This window comes from Panicum virgatum, chromosome 5N, assembly GCF_016808335.1.
Source record: "Panicum virgatum strain AP13 chromosome 5N, P.virgatum_v5, whole genome shotgun sequence".
Classification (NCBI taxonomy): domain Eukaryota; kingdom Viridiplantae; phylum Streptophyta; class Magnoliopsida; order Poales; family Poaceae; genus Panicum; species Panicum virgatum.
Genome location: NC_053149.1, coordinates 7,831,432 through 7,852,968, shown reverse-complemented (window position 1 = coordinate 7,852,968; position 21,537 = coordinate 7,831,432). Strand labels below are relative to the sequence as shown.

General features: G+C 43.4%; 2 protein-coding genes across 3 annotated transcripts; one reads left to right on the top strand and one right to left on the bottom strand.

Moving 5' to 3' along the window:
- Window positions 1-3,857: 3,857 nt before the first annotated feature.
- Window positions 3,858-16,983, top strand: LOC120672366 (E3 ubiquitin-protein ligase PRT6-like). Of its 2 annotated transcripts, XR_005674107.1 has the most exons (19): window positions 3,858-4,038; window positions 4,595-5,692; window positions 6,112-7,346; window positions 7,424-7,564; window positions 8,657-8,900; window positions 8,978-9,742; window positions 10,004-10,198; window positions 10,324-10,970; window positions 11,526-11,577; window positions 11,646-12,294; window positions 13,736-13,944; window positions 14,035-14,570; window positions 14,682-14,786; window positions 14,884-14,950; window positions 15,060-15,137; window positions 15,672-15,740; window positions 15,848-15,940; window positions 16,572-16,660; window positions 16,745-16,983. XR_005674107.1 is itself a non-coding variant. In XM_039952726.1 (18 exons), exons 1-17 carry the CDS (start codon window positions 3,958-3,960, stop codon window positions 15,920-15,922), a joined length of 6,246 nt encoding a protein of 2,081 aa, XP_039808660.1. In that variant the 5' UTR covers window positions 3,930-3,957; the 3' UTR covers window positions 15,923-15,940; window positions 16,572-16,983. The 2 variants fall into 2 exon arrangements, 1 of the variants encoding a protein (XP_039808660.1); XM_039952726.1 differs by having other exon boundaries at window positions 3,930-4,038; window positions 16,572-16,983.
- Window positions 16,984-19,172: 2,189 nt separating this feature from the next.
- Window positions 19,173-20,952, bottom strand: LOC120671889 (metallothionein-like protein 2A). The gene is made up of 3 exons (XM_039952149.1): window positions 20,760-20,952; window positions 20,184-20,270; window positions 19,173-19,632 (listed from the first exon to the last, which is right to left on the bottom strand). Exons 1-3 carry the CDS (start codon window positions 20,822-20,824, stop codon window positions 19,539-19,541), a joined length of 246 nt encoding a protein of 81 aa, XP_039808083.1. The 5' UTR covers window positions 20,825-20,952; the 3' UTR covers window positions 19,173-19,538.
- Window positions 20,953-21,537: the final 585 nt, after the last annotated feature.

Genomic DNA, 21,537 nt, shown 5'->3' with positions numbered 1-21,537 from the left:
AGCATTTTTTGGTTATCTCTTATACTACTAAAAAAATGATTTACCACGATCTTTTTAAAACACCTTCGAGGCGGACATGAATTCCCAACACCTCGGTTAATGACAGTCATTAACCAAGGTGGTTAAAAAACCACCTCGCAAAATACATTAACCAAGACGGTCACCATTAAAATATCCGTCTCGATTAATACTCCTATTTTCAGAGACGGTCACCTTATAAAGGCCCGCCTCGGTTATTGGATCTAACCCAAGGAAAGCCTATATGAATAAAACCCTAACCCACACCTCCCCATCTCCCGGCCGCACTCTTCTCCAGTTCTCCCTAACTCTCTCTCTCTCTCCTCTAGTGGGCGGCGGCTGCGCTGTGCAGGCGCCGGCGTTGGATTCGGCGGCGGCGGAAGCGGGACATGGCGGGCGGCGGGTTGCGGCGGCGGCGGCGGCCGTGAGTGTACGGGACGCGGCGGCGGCGAGCGCGAGCGTGCAGGAGCGTGAGGTGTCCTGATGAGCTGTGACAGCGCAGGCGGGCTCAAGGCGCAGCGAAGGCAGCGGCGCACTGGGTCTAGCGGCCCGGGATCGGCGGTGTCTTGAGCTCGCGCAGGCGAGGCTCCCTCCCTGGTATTCCCTCACCTCTCTCCTCTCTCATATCCTTTTCTCACCCTCTCTCCCTCGCAGATCCGGCGTTAATGGCGGCGGTGGAGGCCAGATTCGACGTCACGAGCATGAACTCCGGCGGCGCTCCTCCCCAAACCCCTTTGCTCGCAGATCTGGTGGCCGGACGCCGAATCTAATGGTGGGCTGCTGGGTTTCGACGACAAGCAGCTGGATCCCAAGACGGGTTCCTTTCCTTTTTTTATTCCATTTTTTGAGGTGGGCAAGAAAACCGCCTCTGTTAAGATTAAGATTAACCGTGATCTTTGCTCCGAGGTGATTGGAAAAGTCACCTCAGTTAATGTTTTTTGCCCACCTTCGTAAATTTCCCTATATCTGACGTGTGCACCTAATATATTCGAGTTATTACCATAAAAAGGGTTATTTGCTACTCCAATCATAAAGCACGTAGTTCTTACTTGCTCAGCTTTGGTGGATATATGCTAGGCTGATTGACCCCCAAAAAATTGCTATTTGGACAACATCAGGGGCAGATCCAGGGTTGGGGTAGGGGCCTGCCCCTATGCATCCCATTGAGCCCTCTAACAATTTTTAGCCATGGATGAGGAGGAAGAAGAAGAAAAAGAGGAGGAAGAAGAAAATAATAGGAAGGAGGGAGATGAAAACAAACAAAGCTCCATCCCATCCCAAAGTTAAAATTTTGGATTCGCCACAGGACCATATTAACTCTTCTATTTTTTTTTTGAGGGAACCATATTAACTCTTCTAACACTATGATGAACAGATGAAGTGGTTGATAAGAAATTAAAGGAGGGTCACCCTAAATTCTTCTAGAAACATTATTAGCAGTGAGCCCATCTCATCACTGACCACCAACTCTCTTCGCCATTGGCCCCTTCATCTTTACAGGTAGCGTTCGACGTGATGGTTACAGCCGCACTCGCTAGTAGGTAGCAGCAGGATTAGGCTAGTCATCTTGTAATCTTGTCAATGCTTTTTTTTCTTGAAACCGAGGGCAATTGGTCTTAAAAACATAAACATATGACCTCGTCGTCCTTCCTACACTAACCACGAAATTTAAAGAGGAGAAGTCGACCGAGCTGATGAGGCAGCAGCGCTCTTTGTCAATGTTTTTGTTGGACTCTTTTTTTCTGCCTGTCCGGTAGAGGAGTTAGTAGCAGCTTTCGTCAAGGTTGGCGAGACCGGCGAAGCTTATAGGTATGTTTGTTTGAGCTTCTGGTAGTTAGTGTTAGTCTAAACGTTAAATGATGAATGATCGGTCATTCATCGTTTAGCAAAAAGTTAGTATACACGGCCGTTTAAACAACCTTTTAAATGATCGAAATGATTTTGCATGGCTTTACATGGCTAATCGACCTACATAGCTACCCATCGAGTAGTATTTACACGCTATGTAAATAGTGTAAACGTCCATGTAGGGAAATATTGCTGGCAGCTTCTCAGCGCGAAAAGCCAGAAGCTCAAATAGACAACGAAATTCTAGTGTAGTTTCTAGAAAGCTGGAAGCACAGCAAAGCTGGAAAAACTTGTTTTATGAGTTTTTTGTAGCCTTTTGAAATAAGAAAGCTAAACACATCTTCTAAAAACAAATGTTGAATTTTCAGAAAAAAAAGACAGCAACAATTTTTTTCTCAAAAAAACTCTGCAGCTTAAACAAATAGCCTATATGTCCTTGGTTGGAACGTGAACAGAATGTTTGGTATGTTTTCAGTTCCATCAAAATCTCCTGGTATTTCATTTTCAAGATTCAATAGGTTTTGTTTGTTGGTTAGTTGAACTCGTGTGTGGAAGTATTGTCAAGAGTGACCTGCTCTCTCTCCCTCTATATGTCCTTCTCACAATTGTCAGTGACCTGTTGCCCATTAGCGTCACTGAAAAGCTAGGACCAGTTTAAGATCAACCGGTCGGTCATCCACAATCCACATGTCATTTACAGAAAGAGGCTAATCCCAATCACCAAGACACCAACCATGCCCTGAACTGAAGAAGGTTCTCCGTGCCGGGCGAGTCATCGCCCTTCGTGCCACGCGACGCGACCTCCCGTAGCTGCTGGTACAGTGGTGACGGTTCAGTTCAGACCTTCAGACTCCAACCGCGCCGTCGTGTTTCTGCCTTTTTCATGCCGGCAGTCTGCAGAGGCCTCCACGAGTCGAGTCACCCGGTCGTTTCGTCAGCTGCCAGGGGAATTTTCTTCAGAGGATTCGACCGCATGTCGAAGGTTCATCGCGTCCCTAGCTTGGTGACGGCGACACATCCATCCATCGACATCTCCAGCCTGTCCCGTCGACGTTTACCTGAAATTCTGAATTCAACCGTTCAAGATCTCCCAACATCGAGTCATTGATGACTGACCTTTTAAAAAAATCATCGATGACTGATCTTTCCAAAAAACGATATTTTCACAAAGTTCTGTACTTTTTCTCTCTCTCTGCAACTTGCTTCACGGCGAAGAAAATCACCGACACGACCATGCAGTAACTAATTACGGTAAAACTTGATTTGAAACTCAATTAGGTTGCCCAACTTGTCTGTAGGTAGGACTGTCCGATAAATGCTGGAAAGTAAATTATTTCCAGAACTCACCTGAGTACTGTACACAACTTGTGAAGCTTTTCTGGCCGGGCAAACCATTTTCTGGCTAAAGTTGACGGACCCCACCTGCCAGCCGCAGCCGGACACATCACGGCTCGCTGCCGCCGGGGCCTACTTGACCGTAGGCCCCACTTGCAGTGACCACACACCAAAAGAAGCCGCGCGTATCCCCGGGACCCACCGGGCAGCGGGCGAACCACCCCTCCTCTCTCTGCTTCGCCGCGACGATAAGCACGCGCCATCCCATCCCACCACGAAAGCCGCCAGCCGCCATTAGCCTCCCTCCCTCCATCGCGCAATTTGCAGGAGTCGGGGGTGGAAGAAAAGAAAAAAAAAAGAAGAAGAAGGGGGAAAACACCCGGCGTGCACGAATCGTCTCGAGCCTCTTCGGCGAAGTTATAAATAACCCCCGCCGCGGCTAGGGTTGAGGATTTTCTTCCTCTTCGCCACGCTTCGCTACTCGCGAATCGCCGGGCGCGGGGGAGGAGGAGGAGCGGGCAGGCCGAATCGGCTCGGCTCGAGGGGTTCGCGGCGCGGGATCTGCGCGCGCGGGCTGGCTGGCTGGCGGCGGGCGTGATCCGGGAGTGGTGGTGGGGGGGGGGGGGGGGGGGGGGGTTTGGCGGGCGGGGGCGGTGGTGACGGACCCCCGGCCCTCGGGCGGCTGATCCCGCGGCGAGGCTGGGGCGCGGGGGCGGGCGATCGGGCCACTGGAGCTGCGCCCACTGGCTGCGGGCCATGGCCGGGATCGACGCCGGCGAGGGGGCGGCCGCCGCCGCGCCGCCGCCGGAGATGACGCCGGAGCAGCGTATCCAGCAGGTGCGTCGCGTGGTCCCTGCCCTGGTTACCCTAACTCGCGTCGTGCGCGATCCTCACCCGCTCGTCGGCCCCGTGCGGCGGTGGTTGAGTGCTGGGTGCTGTCGCCCTCCGGGTTCTCGTCTCGTTATTGGTTGGAAATATGCTTTGTTATTTTCGGTAGTCGATTTGGTTGGAATGTGTTCAGCGGGTGATTTGGGATTTTGGCGGCCGATGGGCCGTGGCATTCGTTGCTGACTTGATGTCTGTTGGTGCTTGCGAGCCGCGATTAGCTTTGCTGGTGCGGCAATTGGTGTGTTTGCTGTGACGGAAACTGGTGTAGGGAGTTTGGGGGCAGGTCCTGTTTTTTTTAGGCTATCATAAGTGACGCTTATTAGAAATTTTGAGATTGGGTTTTTAAAAAAATGTGTATTTTTATCAGACTATAACTATATGCGTCTGGCACTCTTGTGTTATATTTCCCTACTAGTGCCTTTTAAGAATGTGTCATTTTTTCTTCCACTCCTAAGATACGCCTTTTGTAATTTGCTAATCGCGTGGCATCGCCCTCTCGCTGCAGAAGCTCATTCTCTATGGGGTACCTGAAGAGCAACTGCAAGAGCACCAAAAAGGCTTACTCATGTACATAGAGAAGCACAAGGAGCAGATACCTGATATAGTGAGGCTCATCTTGTCAGCAGGCACTGATATTTTGGAGGCTCGAAAGCCCTCCAAGAAGGAAGCAAGCAGCAGCAGCAGCAGTGGTGACGCGTACAGTGAGAGTTTGTCTTGGTTGCAGTGGTTGATGTTCAACTATGAGCCAGAAGCGATGCTTGATGACCTAGAGCATTCATCTGCAGGAGAGCGTGCTGTCTGTGGGTCAATCTGGGGTCAGAGTGACCTTGCTTATCGCTGCCGTACTTGTGAAAATGACCCCACATGCGCGATCTGTGTCCCTTGCTTCCAGAATGGCAATCACAAGGATCATGATTACTCCATCATGTATACAGGGTGTGGATGTTGTGACTGTGGAGATGCTACCGCCTGGAAGCGTGAAGGGTTCTGCTCAAAGCACAAAGGAGCTGAGCAGATTAAGCCTCTTCCAGAGGATCTTGCACAGTCTGTAGGACCTGTGCTGGATGTGCTTTTGCAGTTCTGGAAGGAGAGGATATGCCTGGTGGAACCACCCCCTGCAAAGGGTGATGGTAGTAGCTCGTGCAAGAGGCTTGCTGAAGAGTTGACAATGTCTATAGCTAACATGATGCTTGAGTTCTGCACTTGTAGTGAAAGCCTTCTTAGTTTTCTGTCCCTAAGGATCCGTGAGTGCAAAGATCTGTTGGATGCACTAATAAGGTCGGAAAGGTTGCTTGACAAGAAGGTTGCTAAAAAATTGCATGAGTTGCTATTGAAGCTGATCAGTGACCCTGCATTTAAGTATGAGTTTGCCAAGGTTTTTATACGCTACTACCCTGTCACATTTGGTGAAGTTATCAAAGGTGGCAATGATTCGCTACTAGAGGAGTATGCACTGATGCAAACTTTCTCTGTGCAAATATTCACGGTGCCTACACTGACTTCAAGGCTTGTGCGTGACCGTGAGGTTAATTTGTTGGGTGTTCTTCTTGGATGCTTGACAGATCTGTTTCTTTCTTGCATCGGTGAGGATGGCCGTTTACAGGTATGCTTGTGTCTTCTCTTTATAACTTGAAGAGTTCGATGTTTATGCTGGACTATTTTCTGGTATGATGGTACATCTTCTTGGATTTGTTTGTAAATTTTAGGCTGACCATAATACCTTACGCTATTCCATCAATGATGTCATAGAGATATGGCATCTGCCATGCTTGCCTAGTATCTTAAATTACTCAGAAGAAGAAAAAAAAAGACCAGGAGAATTTTCACTTTGATATCTGGGAATGGTTTCTGTTATTTTCTTTTGAGATGTGGACTGTGGAGTCCAAAAAGTATTTATGAATAAGATGCTCCACTGGTAGTCTTATGCCATTGTATATTCCAACTTTATGCATCTTGAGCAATACAATGCAACTTTACTTTATTTATGGTCATGGGAGACTCTTTTCACCTTGTTATTTGCAGACAAACAAATGGGGAAATTTATTTGAAGCTTCTATTCGATTGCTGGATGATACACGCTATGTCTTAAGTCATGAGGAAGTTTCTAAGTATGTTGCTTATGAGAGGCCTGATCTAACAAGGTCATGGATTAAGCTCTTATCACTTGTGCAAGGAATGGATCCTCACAAGAGAGTGACAAGTATTCATGCTGAAGATGAGAATGAGCATCTATCTGCGCCTTTCGTACTGGGGCACTATTTTGGAATTGTCCATAATCTTCTGATAAAGGGATCATTTACTCCTCCTGATCAACATGCAACTGATGTTACTGTTTGCTCCACTGCGATAAAAGGCATGGAAAGTGCCGACAATCAGCGGCATGCAAAAGTTGGAAGGGTCTCCCAGGAGAGCTCAGTATCCAATTTAAGCTCCAGAGACAGTTCTTTGACTTGTGGATTGCCATCACCTGCTGTCTGGTTAATGCTTCAATGCCTGAAAGCTATTGAAAGTTGGTTGGAACCTGACTTAGCTCTGAGGAGCAAGCTGTCATCCCTTGATGCTAGCAGCAGTGATTCTCGTAATTTTATGGCTTCGCTTGAAGATCATACTTCTGATAAGGGAACCAGTTCAAATACAAAGATTGGTGTGGCGGGTGTCAAGATAAGTGAAGGATCACAATCAGATGGTATTGCAGACTATCATGACACATCTAGTTCTCCTGTTCAAGATCATTGCGACAGGATGCAAATTGACCAAGAAGGGATACCTCCAGCTAGTAATAGGACAGGCAAGGGGAAGATGCTTGACTGCAGCAATACTACAGATATGCAATTGCACACTGAGAATGCCATTACTTATACTCTCACTGACGGTAGCCTTTTGTATGCTCATCCTGATTCAAGAATCGAGGAACTAGGGATACTCAACACAAGAGGTTGGCCTCACATCGTCTTTGACGTCAGTTCACAGGAAACTTCTTTCCATATCCCTTTGCACCGTATGCTTTCATTGCTATTGCGGAAGGCAATGAAGAGATGTTTCGGAGAGGATGCCAGGCCAGATGAACATTCAGTAGTGCAATCATGTGAGTTCTTTTCTCATGTACTCAGAGGTTGTGAGCCTTATGGGTTTGCTTCAATTGTGATGGAGCATCCACTGAGAGTCAGAGTATTTTGCGCACAAGTGCGTGCTGGAATGTGGCGTAAGAATGGTGATGCAGCTATACTGAGTGCTGAGTGGTACCGCTCTGTGCAATGGTAATTTCATATCGATCTCATGTTGATTCACTGTTCAAACAATTGTGCTAAGGTTATCTTGTTACCTCTATTTCCAGGCTTGAACAAGGTCTGGAGTCAGATCTGTTTCTTCTTCAATGCTGTGCTGCACTATCTTCTCCAGAGTTCTTTGTGCGGACAATTCAAGAGCGATTTGGTTTGTCCAGTTATACATCTTTGGATCTTGCTGAACAGAATGAGTAAGCCCCAAGATGCTTGTCATCTTGTTTTTTTTTCTTTATAGTATTGCTTCTTCAATTTCCGGCACTACCTTCCGTATGCGTAGGTTTGTGGGTTCGGTGCCGTCACTTTTATTTCTGCCAGTACCTACCAATAGAGTTAAACTGGTGAAAAAAGTTAAAATGACTCTTCCAACCTGCTTTCCATGATCACTTCTTCTCTGACTATGTTTTGCTCATTTTATCTTCTGGTGCTACCGTGCTAGATGCTGTTCTTTCCATCAGTACATTTTATCTGTTATCACGATTAAGAAAAACTGTAGTCATTTTCATTTCTTTTGTGCCTTTTATTGGCAAGAAACTATGATACCATTTACTCCGTTCTGTTATTAATCAGTCCTACTTGTTTATGTGAAAGCCCAAAATTATAGGTTCAATGATGGCAGATACTCCCTTTTTGTATGGAGTCCCATAATCCATGCCATTGGACTTTCTAAAGTTTGATAGTCAATTTTTTTTTAAAGCATCGTGGCAAGCTATATGAAAATTCTCTGTATAACTTTATTTGTAGCAATTGACAAAGTTAGGAAAGTATCGGTCAAGGTCACATGTTGGAGACCATAAGAAGTCAAAAAGCGTTATTCATAAAAAGAAAGGAGAGATGATTTTTTTAGTTCTATCCAAATTTATCAAAAGTAACAAGGATTGTTACATTGAGTTAAAAGTCAAAACCTATGTAGCACCGATACGGATAGGCGTATCAGTATCGGCCCGATACGGATACGTGGATACGTCAAATTTCTGCAAAACTTAAAGGCACAAAGGTGTATCGGAGTATCGGATACGGATACGCGGATACGTATCGGATACGTGATACGGGGTCATGTTGAAGTATCGGGGTTACAGAGGTCAAAACTACCTGTGTTCAATTTGAGCTCCAGAATCCATGAGATCCATTCATAGCCTAAGGAAATATTATCTCCATCCTTGCTTTTTACCTTCTCCATTGTTCTCTCACTATATTCCTCGGTTATTTAGACTAATTGCTTACTGAAATTTTTCTCAAAAACTAAGTTCTGTGTTGTGTAGGTTCTGACATTATGTTGTTTTCAGGTACGAATCAGTTCTAATGCAAGAAATGCTAACTTTTCTTATACAATTGGTTAAAGAACGCCGATTTTGTGGGCTTTCCACAGCCGACAACTTGAAGAGGGAATTGATTTATAAGTTAGCTATTGGAGATGCCACTCATAGCCAGATTGTGAAGTCTCTTCCTCGTGATCTTTCATCAAGCGACCAACTTCAAAATGTTCTGGATTCGCTGTCAGTTTATTCTAATCCATGTGGCATGAAGCAGGTATCACTCCATCAATTTCTGTAACATATTCTGCAAATTATCTTCAAATGCAAGATTAATATAAAAACTTATCACAGGGTAAGTATGTACTTAGCAAATTCTGCTGGAAGGAATTGGACTTGTATCATCCGCGCTGGAATTCTAGGGAATTGCAAATTGCCGAGGAGAGATATTACCGTTTCTGCAAAGTTTCTGCTCTTAATGCCCAGCTACCTAGGTGTACTTATGTTTTTAGCCCACTGAGCAGTATTTCTAGCATTGCAACCTCAAAGGCTGTCCTTCAGATTGTTCGTGCTGTTCTCTTTTATGCTGTTTACAATGAGGCATCATCCACATCACGTGCCCCTGATAATGTTCTTGTGACGGGTTTGCATCTTCTTTGGTTGGCGCTTGATATATGTGAATCAGAAAGACAGGTACATGCCAACCAGTATGGCATGGATGTTGTGCAGCATGATGATGAATCCTGGGTTGTTCCGTCATCGTATGCAGAGGATGCTTTTCCCATATTGACTTGCTCTACTGAAGTAGTTTCCCCGGAGTCGGACAAAGTAAAGAAAGAAAGCTTGTTGACCCTGCTTGTTTCATTAATGCACAAATACAAAGAAGAGAATGATGCCACCTTCTCTGGATCCAAATACTGTAATATCCCATCTCTAGTTGAGAGCCTATTAAAGAAATTTGCCAAGTTAAGTAAGGAGTGCATGTTTACATTAAGGCAATTGGCACCACATATAGTCCCATCTAGACCAGACAGTTCCAGTATCCAAGAAAGCCTAGGAACTTCTTCAGAGTCCATGGAGAAGAAAGCAAAAGCACGTCAACGCCAAGCTGCAATTATGGTAAACTAATTTCGAAATTCGTACATAGTTAAATTACACATTTCACATGTCTCAAATCCCACCCTTATTTAAGTGGTTGGTTGTCTTGTTGAATTAGCTTTCAAAAAATAGATAGACAACTTTATAAATTTTCTTTAATCTAAAATACTAGTAATGTTTACACGCTACACTTTGCCCTTGCTTAGGTTGTGAAATTATGACTTTGACCTTTTTTGTAACTTACATTAACCACAGTTTCTTCTATTGGACCCTACTTTTTAGGCGAAGATGAGGGCAGAGCAGTCCAAATTTGCTGAGAGTATGAAGTCATCAGAAAATGAGGGGCATGATCTTCCAATGTTAGAGACAGATGTGTCCAGTTCAACTGGTGTTGTCTCTGAGGAGTCAGTACCGATTTGCTCCCTGTGCCGGGACTCAGATTCCAAAAGCCCTCTATGCTATTTGATTCTTCTTCAGGTAATCATGGTTGACTTGACATTATCTGGTGATACCTGATAGGTCTTAAAAGTAGCAACTGTCCTTTCTGCAGTATATTGACATGTTGATATGACTTAACCTTTCTTATGTGTTCTATAATTCAGAAATCTCGGCTTGCAACTTTTGTTGATATGGGTAGTCCATCCTGGGATAACCCAAGTCAAGCGAACAAGACATCTGGATCAGTCAAAAAGGAAGATTCAACTGATTCCTCTGTCTCTGGTACTTCAACTTCTGAGGAACTTGTCCATGACGAAACAGTAGAGCCATCTTTTGATTTAGACAGCATGGAAGTTGATGCCTTTCTTGATTTTTCAAATGAGCAACATCCAATGATTCGATATATATCGTCTTTCCCAAGTGGGCATTGCAACGGCAATGCCGATGATACCATCTCGCTTGAGGCAATTGAAGCTGATATTTACAGTTCTATTTTAGATGATCTATTTGTATCCAGTAATGCACGCATTCAGAATGCTGAGCAAACGTCGCCATCAGCTGCTTCAAATATCACATTTGATTCCAAGAAAACAAGAAGCCCCAAGCGTTCTGTGCTGGGAACATATGTTAGTTGTCTATCAGCAAAACACCGGCATTCTTCTCTCTATGATGTACCTTCCAAATCTTCTGCCTCTGTTAGTACAAGTAACAGATTTGGTCCTATCAATTGTGATGGCATCCACATTTCTTCTTGCGGCCATGCTGTACATCAAGAATGTCATGATCGATATTTGTTTTCCTTGAAACAAAGGTATGCTGGGTGTCCCCCTTCAAATCTCTTTTGTTTGATTGTAAATAGCTCTAGGTAGGAAATGAATTTCACAGTTGCGCCGTTTGGGTCGGTGTTGTTTTTGAATGGTTAACTTGCAGTTATAGGAGTACATATGTACACAATCGTCAAATTATAGCCTTTGCATGATACATCTAATTTATGGCAATACATCATTTGTCCATCAAATAGGTCCCAGTTAATGGTTTGCCATTGCTTGAGTCAGATTTTGCTCTAGCATCTAAATTTCCCCACTGCATGCCGTTGCTGGATGGCATGGTTTGGTTTTTCTTTGAAACTTAAAATCCTGATGGTATGGAGTGGCAAATCATGAATTAGGAAGTTCTATGATGCTATATGGTGGATTTACTATTCAATGATCTTTCATCACTCTAATAGGATACATGTTCAGTGTTGGGGACTTGAAATACAACTATACAACTTGTTTAGGAGCCTACATGAGTTAATAGACAACGCTCACTGTGCACATTCTGTTGATTGATGTTTGCAGAAACTTATAATTATATTTCCTTACAGATTTGTACGAAGACTTGGTTTTGAAGGTGGTCATATTGTTGATCCCGATCTGGTATGTATATTGTGTTTAAAACTTGTCCTATTTTTGTTGATCATGTGCTTACACATTACTTTGAGCAGGGAGAGTTGCTTTGTCCAGTATGTCGCAGATTTGCAAATTCCATTCTTCCAGCATCACCTGATTTCTCTGGTAAAACAATGAAGGTGAAACCATTTGTTGAAACCTTGACACCTGAAGTAGTTACAACTGCATCACATGCAAAAACAAGTGACTTACAGTTTCCTCGTGCACTATCACTTCTTGAAAGTGCTGGAAAAGTTGTTGGACAAAGTAAGTTTCTTAAAGCTTTATCTGGGAAGCTTAATGACACTACAGAGCCAGCCTTAGAACCTTCTCTTCGAAGATTGGCTATGCTTTACTATTATCGTGGTCCCAGTGGTTTTTCAGCATCCGAAAGGAAAAGGCTCAATCCATCTTTGTTTCTCTGGGATACACTAAGGTACTCCGTGGTGTCTACAGAAATCGCTTCTCGTGGTAGGATGCTAAGCCAGTCTATCGAGCCAAAGTCCTGCTTGGAATCTTTGCGTGGTGAACTTAATTCATCAAGTGGCTTCATATTGTCACTATTGTTCCGTGTTGCTCACTCTGCACGAAATTTGAATCGTCTTGAGGTTCTTCTGAGATTTGAAGGCATTCAACTATTAGCAGGGTCTATTTGCTCCTGCATTTCTGGTTATAAAGATGTTCTTAATGCTACTAAGCGAAAAGGTATACAGTGGGCCCTTTCCCACTACTTTTTTTGAGCATGTTTCCTTCATGTAACTTTCCTATGTTTTGAAGTGTCTTATTAATCCCACTTCCATTAGGAATCATGAACTTCCTATTTCTTTCAGCTTGGAATTTACAACATTTACGTTTACAATTTATAAAATAGTCGAATTCATGGATTCTTATAAGTGATTGATGAGTAATATGTTGGCTCTTAATTCTTAGTGTTTATATCATAGAACAGGCTATAATTTCCTTCTTTTGCAGTGTTAGTATATTATCTTGTTTTCTTTGTTGTGCTGATTAATTTCTACTGTTTCTGTTGTAGAATCTGTACAGCTTTCTCTTTGAAGTGTCACTATTGCCTTTTTGTTTGCTTTACTGTGCTGATTTTTATACTATGAACCAATTTTGTTATTTTTGTTTTTCTCTTATTTATGATCCTATTTTGCTTTGCTCATGAGAGCCCAATGTGTTGTATTTTTGCATTGTCCTTGTGTTGGTGATTGTTAGCTTTATACTTTGTATCGAACTGAATCCTGAGTTGATGTAACATGCATAGCAAAGAAATGAAGAATTCCAGTCTAGGCATATTTGCATCGATTTGAAGTAATCAATAAACCTTGTGACCTTGACTGGGCTGAAGTTGTAAAATCATAGCATCTTCTCGATGCATCTCCTGTCCTGGTTCAAACCAGCCTCTCTGCAGAATTTCTTAGAATTTTGCAAGGGTAAGGCTGTGTAGGAATTCCCCCCCCCCCCCCCCAGTTTGTGTTGGAGCTTTCGCACTGGGTACACCCTTCTTGCTGTAGTATAGTAAAGAAAAAAGTGCTCGAGTAAAGAGATCATTTTATTTTTTTTGCTTTGCAGAATGAAATTCTAAGCATTCAATATCCAGTGCTCAGTTCAGTAAATAAAACTAAATCAAAAGGGTACGCACCAGGTGGTGTAGTTTGTGTGCCTATCAAGAAGGCTCCATTACGTGTCAAAGTAGAAGTGGAACTAAACGAAGTCATTTTTCTTCAACTACTAATGTGGTCATCTTAAAATGCTAGCATTAGATGTCTGATATACAAGCAAAATGTCAAGAGTTATTATTTGGTTTTAATGACCTGAAAAAACCAAAATGTTATATCAGGGCAACTTGTCCAACAACAACATAGCCTTTTGTCCCAAACAAGTTGGGGTAGTCTAGAGATGAAACCCAAAGAAACAAAGGTCACGGTTCAGTTCAGGCACGCTGATAGCTAGTCTTTAAGCGCTCCTATCCAAAGCTATCTCTTTAGAGATATTCCAATCCTTAAGGCAATTTGTCCAATGAACTTCTAAAATTGGTTTTGCTGGCCAGGATGCAAAATGAATTATTTTATTGCTCATGCACATATCTCCAAATCAGTTTGGTATATATATGGTACTAATTCACATTTTTCATCTTCAACAGGCTCTTTGCCACCTATGGTTGATCCAGGTGAGGGGGGCCCCCTCTTCCCTGATGTCCAGTTTTGGAAACAATGCGCTCATCCAGTCCTGGCTCAAGATCCGTTTTCTTCTTTGATGTCAACACTTTTCTGTCTACCTGTTCAGTTTCTATCATCTGCTGAATTCTTCATCCCTTTCGTCCATCTGTTTTATGTTGTTTGTGCCATTCAGGTATGCTGTTTTGCATTGCTTTCTCTTGGGGTTTGTAGTTTATATGTTGTATTTAATTTAAAGCATGCTACGGTATGAATTTTCCTGTAGGCCATGATAACATGCTACAGAGAGGAAACATTTGACCGATCTAGCTTCAGTGACTGCCTTCTTAATGATGTTTGCAAGACAATGTCAGGATATGATATTGCCAGAGAGTATTTTGTATCCAAATATATTGACCCATCTTGTCATCCAAAAGATATGGTCCGTAAATTGACGTATCCTTATCTTCGAAGATGTGCATTGCTTTGGGAGCTGCTAAGATCGTCTGCGACATCACCCTTATATGACAATTCCAATATTTGGGAAGGATCACATCTTTACTTGAGTAATAGCATGCAAGATGGAAGTTCTTCACTGACAGTGGAGCTGAATGGAATAGGAGAGTTGGAAAACCTGTTTCAGATTCCGTCACTGGACCTGATTCTCCAAGATGAATCTGTACATATGCTGGCCTTGAAATGGTCTCAACATTTCTGTGAAGATTACAGTTCCCGCAAATATAGAGGGACACTCTTTTCTACCCCTGCAGTTCCATTTAGGCTGATGCAGCTGCCACCTGTCTACCAAGTTCTCCTAGAAAGGTTTGGTCTGAATCTTCTAACCTGGAATGAGGTTTTGCATGAGCTGTGCCTTAATGGGTTAAGCTTTTTCACCCTTTCTGGAGCTAATGGCTTGTCATTTTTTTGGACCAGATATATCAAGATGCAATGCCCCGATTGTGGTATAGTGCCTGATGAACCAGCATTGTGTTTGCTTTGTGGCAAACTTTGTTCACCTAGTTGGAAACCATGCTGCAGGTGTAGCACTTCGCTTTTTACAATTCCAATTAACCTTGTTCTGGTTCTGATGTTATTTATCAAACCCTAAATCCTAATTTTTGTCTATTCTCTGTAGAACTGGTAAATGCCTGAATCATGCATCGCAATGTGGTGCTGGTGTTGGCATATTTCTCTTAGTGAGGGTATGTATTAGCCTGTTACTTTTCTTCACACCATATTGTTATGGCCAGTGTACTCTCTGTTCCTTCTGAGATAAAGCTACTTTCTTATTTTCACGGATGTACTGTGCAGAAAACAACGATCCTGTTGCAACGATCTGCTCGTCTTGCCTTTTGGCCGTCTCCCTACCTTGACGTGTTTGGTGAGGAGGTATTGACTATGCTTTGTTGTTTTTATAGACTTAAGCCTGTTTGTTATGACCTCCACTGAAATTTCCTCCTGCTGATGGTCCCAAATGTGAGCTGTTTTCATTTTGATACTATCTGCATGTTTCTCCATGGACTCAACAATGAAATAGATACATGTTTCGTTTTTCTGGAGAAGTTACAACCAATATGAAAGTGATTTCAAATGGCTTGATGCCGTACTTAATCATCTTAGACTTTAGATGGATTGATGTGGTGAACGGTGAACCTTGTTAAGGTGTATTGATGCTCTTTCCATGATTTCTGTTGATAAGCATGGATTATTTGAGGTTTTTATGGTAGTTTATGCCTAGCTCGTAGGGCAAAGCCACTATTAAGTGTGGGTAACTGACATTTGTCCTTGCATAAGGCATACTGCAAGGTCGTGAGGGCAAAATCCTACGCATGAAATTTTGCAATGATGTAAAGTGGGGTTTTCTTTTTCTTGCCTAGAAGTGAACTTATTCCCCTTCCCTTCGGGCTTGCTGGTTCAATGCAGGATCATGAAATGCAGAGAGGAAAGCCTTTATATTTAAGTCAAGAAAGATACACAGCCCTGACATATCTGGTAATTTGCTTATACCCTTCCCTCTATGCTTTCTCGACATGATGTCATTAAGAATTCTTTTTTTTTATATATATAAATGAGATGCATGCCCCTTTTTCATGTAATAGGTGGCATCCCATAGCCTTGATCGAACTTCTGAAGTCCTTCGGCAAACGACTATCAGCTTTTACGGATCTGATTGAGTGCAATTAACAAGAAAGGTTTGGATTATATATTTATATATATGTTTGGCATGTTGGATTCTAGAGCATGGAAAGATTGTCAGCTTTGTTTTCCCAAATGTTCGTTCATTGGTCATAATGGTTGGTTTAGGTGACAAACAAAGTTTTATAGTTAGCAAGGGGCGTATTTGTACTGTGGTATGTAGTCATTGTTTACTTCTCTTAGTGGGTGTGCACAAGTCTAATATTATCATGTGTACTAGATCCACAGAACAATTCAGCTGCTGGCAATAAGAGGGGGTCAAACTAGTTTGTTTTGTCATGTCCAGTTCAAGGACTGAGAGGGGGTCAATAAGAGAGTGGATTAGATAACAAGACAATTAAATGGTGAAATAGGGCATTGCTTCACCTTGGTCTTGGAGAAGCTTTGCAATTGGCTTAACAATTAATTTACGTGGTTATATTGCATTGATCAGTACTGACCATTCTCTGGCATGCTGTCTTGATTTGCCTCCACAGTACATGATAATCTTCAGTGAATCATCACTGATCACAGTATCACACCTTAAGCAGCACAAAGTTCACATTGCAACGTTATACTTGGTTTACTGTTGATTTGTCATCTGCCCTGTCTGTTGGTTTATTGTTGATTTGTTATCTGCCTTGTCAGGGTCTTGTGGATGTGCATATCATGGGGAACTCTAGTGCAACTTGGTGTTCATATTTTCCGGTGGTAACAAAAGTACTACCTCCCATAAGGTTAAAGCTACAAGCTTATTCTGCTACTGGGGGTAACCTGGCTATGCCTTTGTTTTCGCTTCTGATTACGCATTACTCTTCCAGATGGTGTGGATACTGCAGGCTTACCGCCGGTCTGTGCTATGGCGCCCTGCTGCCCTCTCATGCTGAATGTACAGTTGTTTTAGCATGCTGCTTTTCTCCAAATGGATGATAGGTAGGCCTGGTGACCTGAAATATTTGATGATCGACTGCATGATCTGTCTGTACAGTGTATAACACCGCCTCGGTGCAGTTTCCGATTATGAAAAATGCGGCATGCAAGTGCCATTTGGTCGCCATTATAGGCAGGCTCTGCTTATGCACATTGCTGCAACACAGGAATATGGGAAGCGAGGCAATAGGCAGGCTCTGCTCTGCTTATGCACATTGCTGCAACACAGGAATATGGGATCCTGTCTTTTAATTATTTTGTTGCGGCATCAGCACTCGAATAAGCCTTGTTGCAACATACCGTGTGCAAAGCTGGTTGGCAGTCCCTGGGTACCCGATCGACCCGTCCGTGCCTTCACCAAGCTTGCCCTCGACGTCTCATAACTGACGATGGTTTCTCAAAGAGATAATAAGTGTCACGTAGTCAAGGTTTCGTACCTCCTCAAATCTGTTGATGTGAAAGAACTACTTCATTGCAGATGAATCAGTTGCCAACTTTTGCCTTGGTACTTGTTTTCAGCAAATCGAATGATCCGTTACAGGTTCGTCTACTAACTGCATTATTGTGTAGCATTCAGCCAACAGAAGGCACATAATTGGCGTAAAAAAAAGGCACAAAATCTGTTTGGTATTTGTTTTCTTGAAAACGTTAAACGTATCAACAAATGCTTGTTCGTTGTAATCTGATCAAAAAAGAATGCGCGCAAACCAGACATCATCACCAAACAATTTCCTAGCCCCCCGCCCCCCCAAATAAAAAAAAATCAGAACTCTGAAGGCAATATTCAGCGAGCAAATCGTTTTACATGTATTCAGCTGCATCAAATTGATCACCGTACTTCTATATATCAGTTAATGACATATGTTATTCATGAAGAAACGAGTCACAGGAGTACGTAGCAAGTATCAGAAAATTCAGACATGGAGTGTTCAGAAAACACTAGTATCTATTTCAGCAGAATCCCTCTGGTGAGTGCTATGTTTGTTAGTTGTTACCGCCTGCAATATTGGGTGCTGTAATTATTCAGTATGATTACCAGGGTGTTTTAACAAAAAATGTCAGTATTGTTCAGCGAACAAATCAGATAATATTTGGCGCATGCCTTTTTCCCACAATACTGATGTGAGTTGTTCTAATGTCATAACTAGTTGTATTAGGTGCTCTGATGTTACCATTTTAGTTCCAGTGCAGATTCAAAATATTGAACAAATCGATCACTTTCTCCATTTGCCTCTTTAAATGCAGATTCAATTTTTGGAACTACACTTACATGATCATGGTGGGAATTGTTTTGCTTTGCTTCACTTAGAATTTCCAATATAATCAGAGAAAAGTAGTGCCGTAATTATAATAGAATTAGAAGACAGCCAAATGTTCAGAGTTCAGAGCATGTAGTGGTAGATTCCTGTAGACAGTTCTGATGTGATAATTGGTTACATTGATTAATTGAAGTGAGCTGCTCTAATGTTGATTGTTATAACGAGTTATATCAGGTGCAAAATGTTTCGACTGTTCAGGTGCCAAGATTTAAAATATTAAACCTAGAATGGTTATATATTTAATCCCTTTTTATGGATATATTTTGAATTGTACTTGCATGATCATGGTGCACCATTGTCCTGTTTAGTTCCAGAAAATTCCAATATAACCCGAAAACATTGTGGCATAATTTAGTGGAGGACAACCAAACTTTTGGAGTTCATAGAGTAACAAAAAATATTTAGATTGCAGAGTGCAGATTTATTGTTAAATCTTTACGGGAACAAAGCATTTGGTTCTCAACTTGTAGAATGTATACTAGTAGTTCAGCATGTGTTATTGCATTTGCAACACCAAAATTCCTAACGAGTGTTCAGTTTTGAAGTACATGCATCCTTGAGTATTGTACACTTGTTGCGAGCATGCCATGATATGCTCAACTTCTATTATTCTTTTTCCATGATTTGGCACTGGTTGCATTCTAAGCCATGATCAACCTGTGCCATTGTTGTGCTTGTACCTCAACAAGGACTAAAGGAGTGTTGCAGTGGTTATAGTTGCAATATCATCAGTCTGAATCTGAGGGATTATAAATAACAAATGTAAGACTATCAGTGTTGTTCAGAAAACGCCTTTCAAGTGTATGACAAAATTTTCACCACTCGTTAGTAGATGCATTTCAGCATCAAACACACGAAGTATGCTATACCCATTACTCGTTTTTGCCAGCGTTGCAACATCAGGAGCAATTTTTCATGGCCACCCACGCAATTTTCCTCAAGAGGGAAAACCTTGTCATGGCAGGCCGGCAAAGAAATCATGTCAAGAGACGAGGAGTCGAGTACACAAGATGGATGTAGATAGATATAGATGGATGGTTACACATGACACTAGGGACACCAAGCAGCAGGCCACACACATACACCACAAAGATCAGAGCATGGTCTGCTGCACACACAACACACTGCTAGAGCACCGCCACAGGTGCCCGACCGGCCGGGGAGGAAGGACACGACGGCGGCGGCGACGCCGACGACATCTCAGCACCATCATTATTATTGTTCCCCATCAGTACCATCTACTAGCAGCACGCGCAACACCGTTATTAAGCATGCCACACACACTTTCAGACAAACGAACGACGCACACACAACGCCGCTATACTAGCTTCAGATCTCCTCCGGTCCGGCCATGGCCATGAGCTCCTCACTTGCAGGTGCAGGGGTTGCAGGTGCAGTTGGCACCGCACTTGCAGCCGTTCTCGGCTCCGGCGCCGGCCTCAAATCCGCCCTCGGCGTGCCTGCGCGAAAGATAAGCATAAAAAAAAGAGAGAGAGAGACTTCAGAAGACGAGTTGCCGAGTAATTTTAGCCTGTTCGCTACCAGCAGCTACGTATGCCGTCCCGAACTTTTCAGTTAGTGGACAAGTAAAGAAGACATCATTTCTTGTTGGATTTTTCCTTCCCTTGGCGCGGGGAAAAGAAGAAGATTGTTCTGGTTCATGGTGGGCACAAATTGATTTTGTCGTAGCTTAGTGGCTTAGTGCCTCCCTTCTCGTTGCTGATGGTGACTGAGTTCTGCACTAGCAGTCTAGCACTATGCAGACAGAAGTTTGTTCTACTTTCTACACAACCGATAATTTAGTAGGAGTACCAGAGAAACACACAAGACAAAACCGTAAAAATAGTACAGCTAATAACAACTCGGCACCATAAAAATTGCTGGCTATTATTGGCAAACGTAAGGGTGGTGGATCAGAATTCAGATCACCACCTCGCCAAAATGATCTCGGCGGAGGAAGCTGAAAAGTACACGGTACAGATGGGATGGATGGATGGATGGATGAACATACCCCTTGTTGGTTGGTGCAACGCCCATGATGACAGTCTGGCTGGTGGTGGTGGTGCCCTGCTCAGTCATGTCCGGGTACATCTTGCACCTGCAGGTAATCCAGGCAGCAGGTCAGGATATGATCACCAGAAATTCTCCTCTCGAGGAGCACAACTACCGCATGGATGCAGCACATCGTTTCAGAGTTCAGAGAGGAATTTACATGCAGGAACAAGAGAAAAACCTTTTCTTTTTTTCTTGAAAAAAATGGGGAGGCAAAATCTCGCGGCTCTATCCTAATAAAAAAAAGACCCAAATTCCAAACCACCCACAAAGATTCTCCCCCAAAAGAAAAACATTTCCATGCATGTAGATTCATGGAACCATCACAAGAGGCCATCCCCGTCATCCTAGACCGGCATCAGGAGCGGAGGCGAACCCCCATCCTACAAGGGGAGAGGAGCGATATCCACAGCAAGAACACAAGAACAACCGAACGATCTGACGAACCCAAGATGCGTGCATACGGGAGGTGACAGGTGCTCGTCAGAGAGATCCGAGATTCCGAGGAGGAGCGTGGAGGTCGTGGAGAGCTTACCCTCCGCAGCCGGAGCCGCACTTGCAGCCGGAGCCGCACCCGCAGTTGCCTCCGCAGCACGACATCCTCACGAGATTCAGAGGCTGGAACACAAGCAAGCAGAGAGCTTTCTTGGCAATCAGTCACACAACAGAGAGCGAGAGGAGATGCGATGCAATCCCCCTGCCCCGGCGGGGAGGCCGCATTTATAGGCCCGGCGGGCGGCCACCTGGCCGTCCACGCGGCGCCCCGTGACGTGGGCCCGCCTCGGGCCGCGGGTCCGGTGTGTACTACTAGGAAGTTACGCTCCTGCCCCTGGTGGTTGATTGCACGGCTCCTGCCTGGTGTGGTGCAGGCGATGGCCGTCCGTCCGTGGAACGCGGACAAATGCGGTTGGGAGATCACACGTAGAGCACCGGATGCCATTGCCGCGGTATGATCCAGAATTCTGGTGTGGCCTCTAGCGGCTCGTGTTAACAGCAACCAGTAGTAAAACACTTGTGAATTACTATAAGTAAACTTTTTTTAAAAAAGGAATTACTATAAGTGAGATAAGATAGATGTGAAACTGACTCCACAATTATCTATTGATAGAGTTGCTAACGAATCATGGGCCTAACGGTATCTTCACAATCTAACTTGATCTATATATTTTTAACTTAAAATTATGTAAAATAAAAGTCCGGTCTTTAATTATCTAGGCTAAAATTTAAGATCTTTTACCATCTCTATACGTGGATTCCATTGTCTGGGTCTACTGAATGCCTTGTCTTTTTAGCATCGTGGTGGTGATTTATTT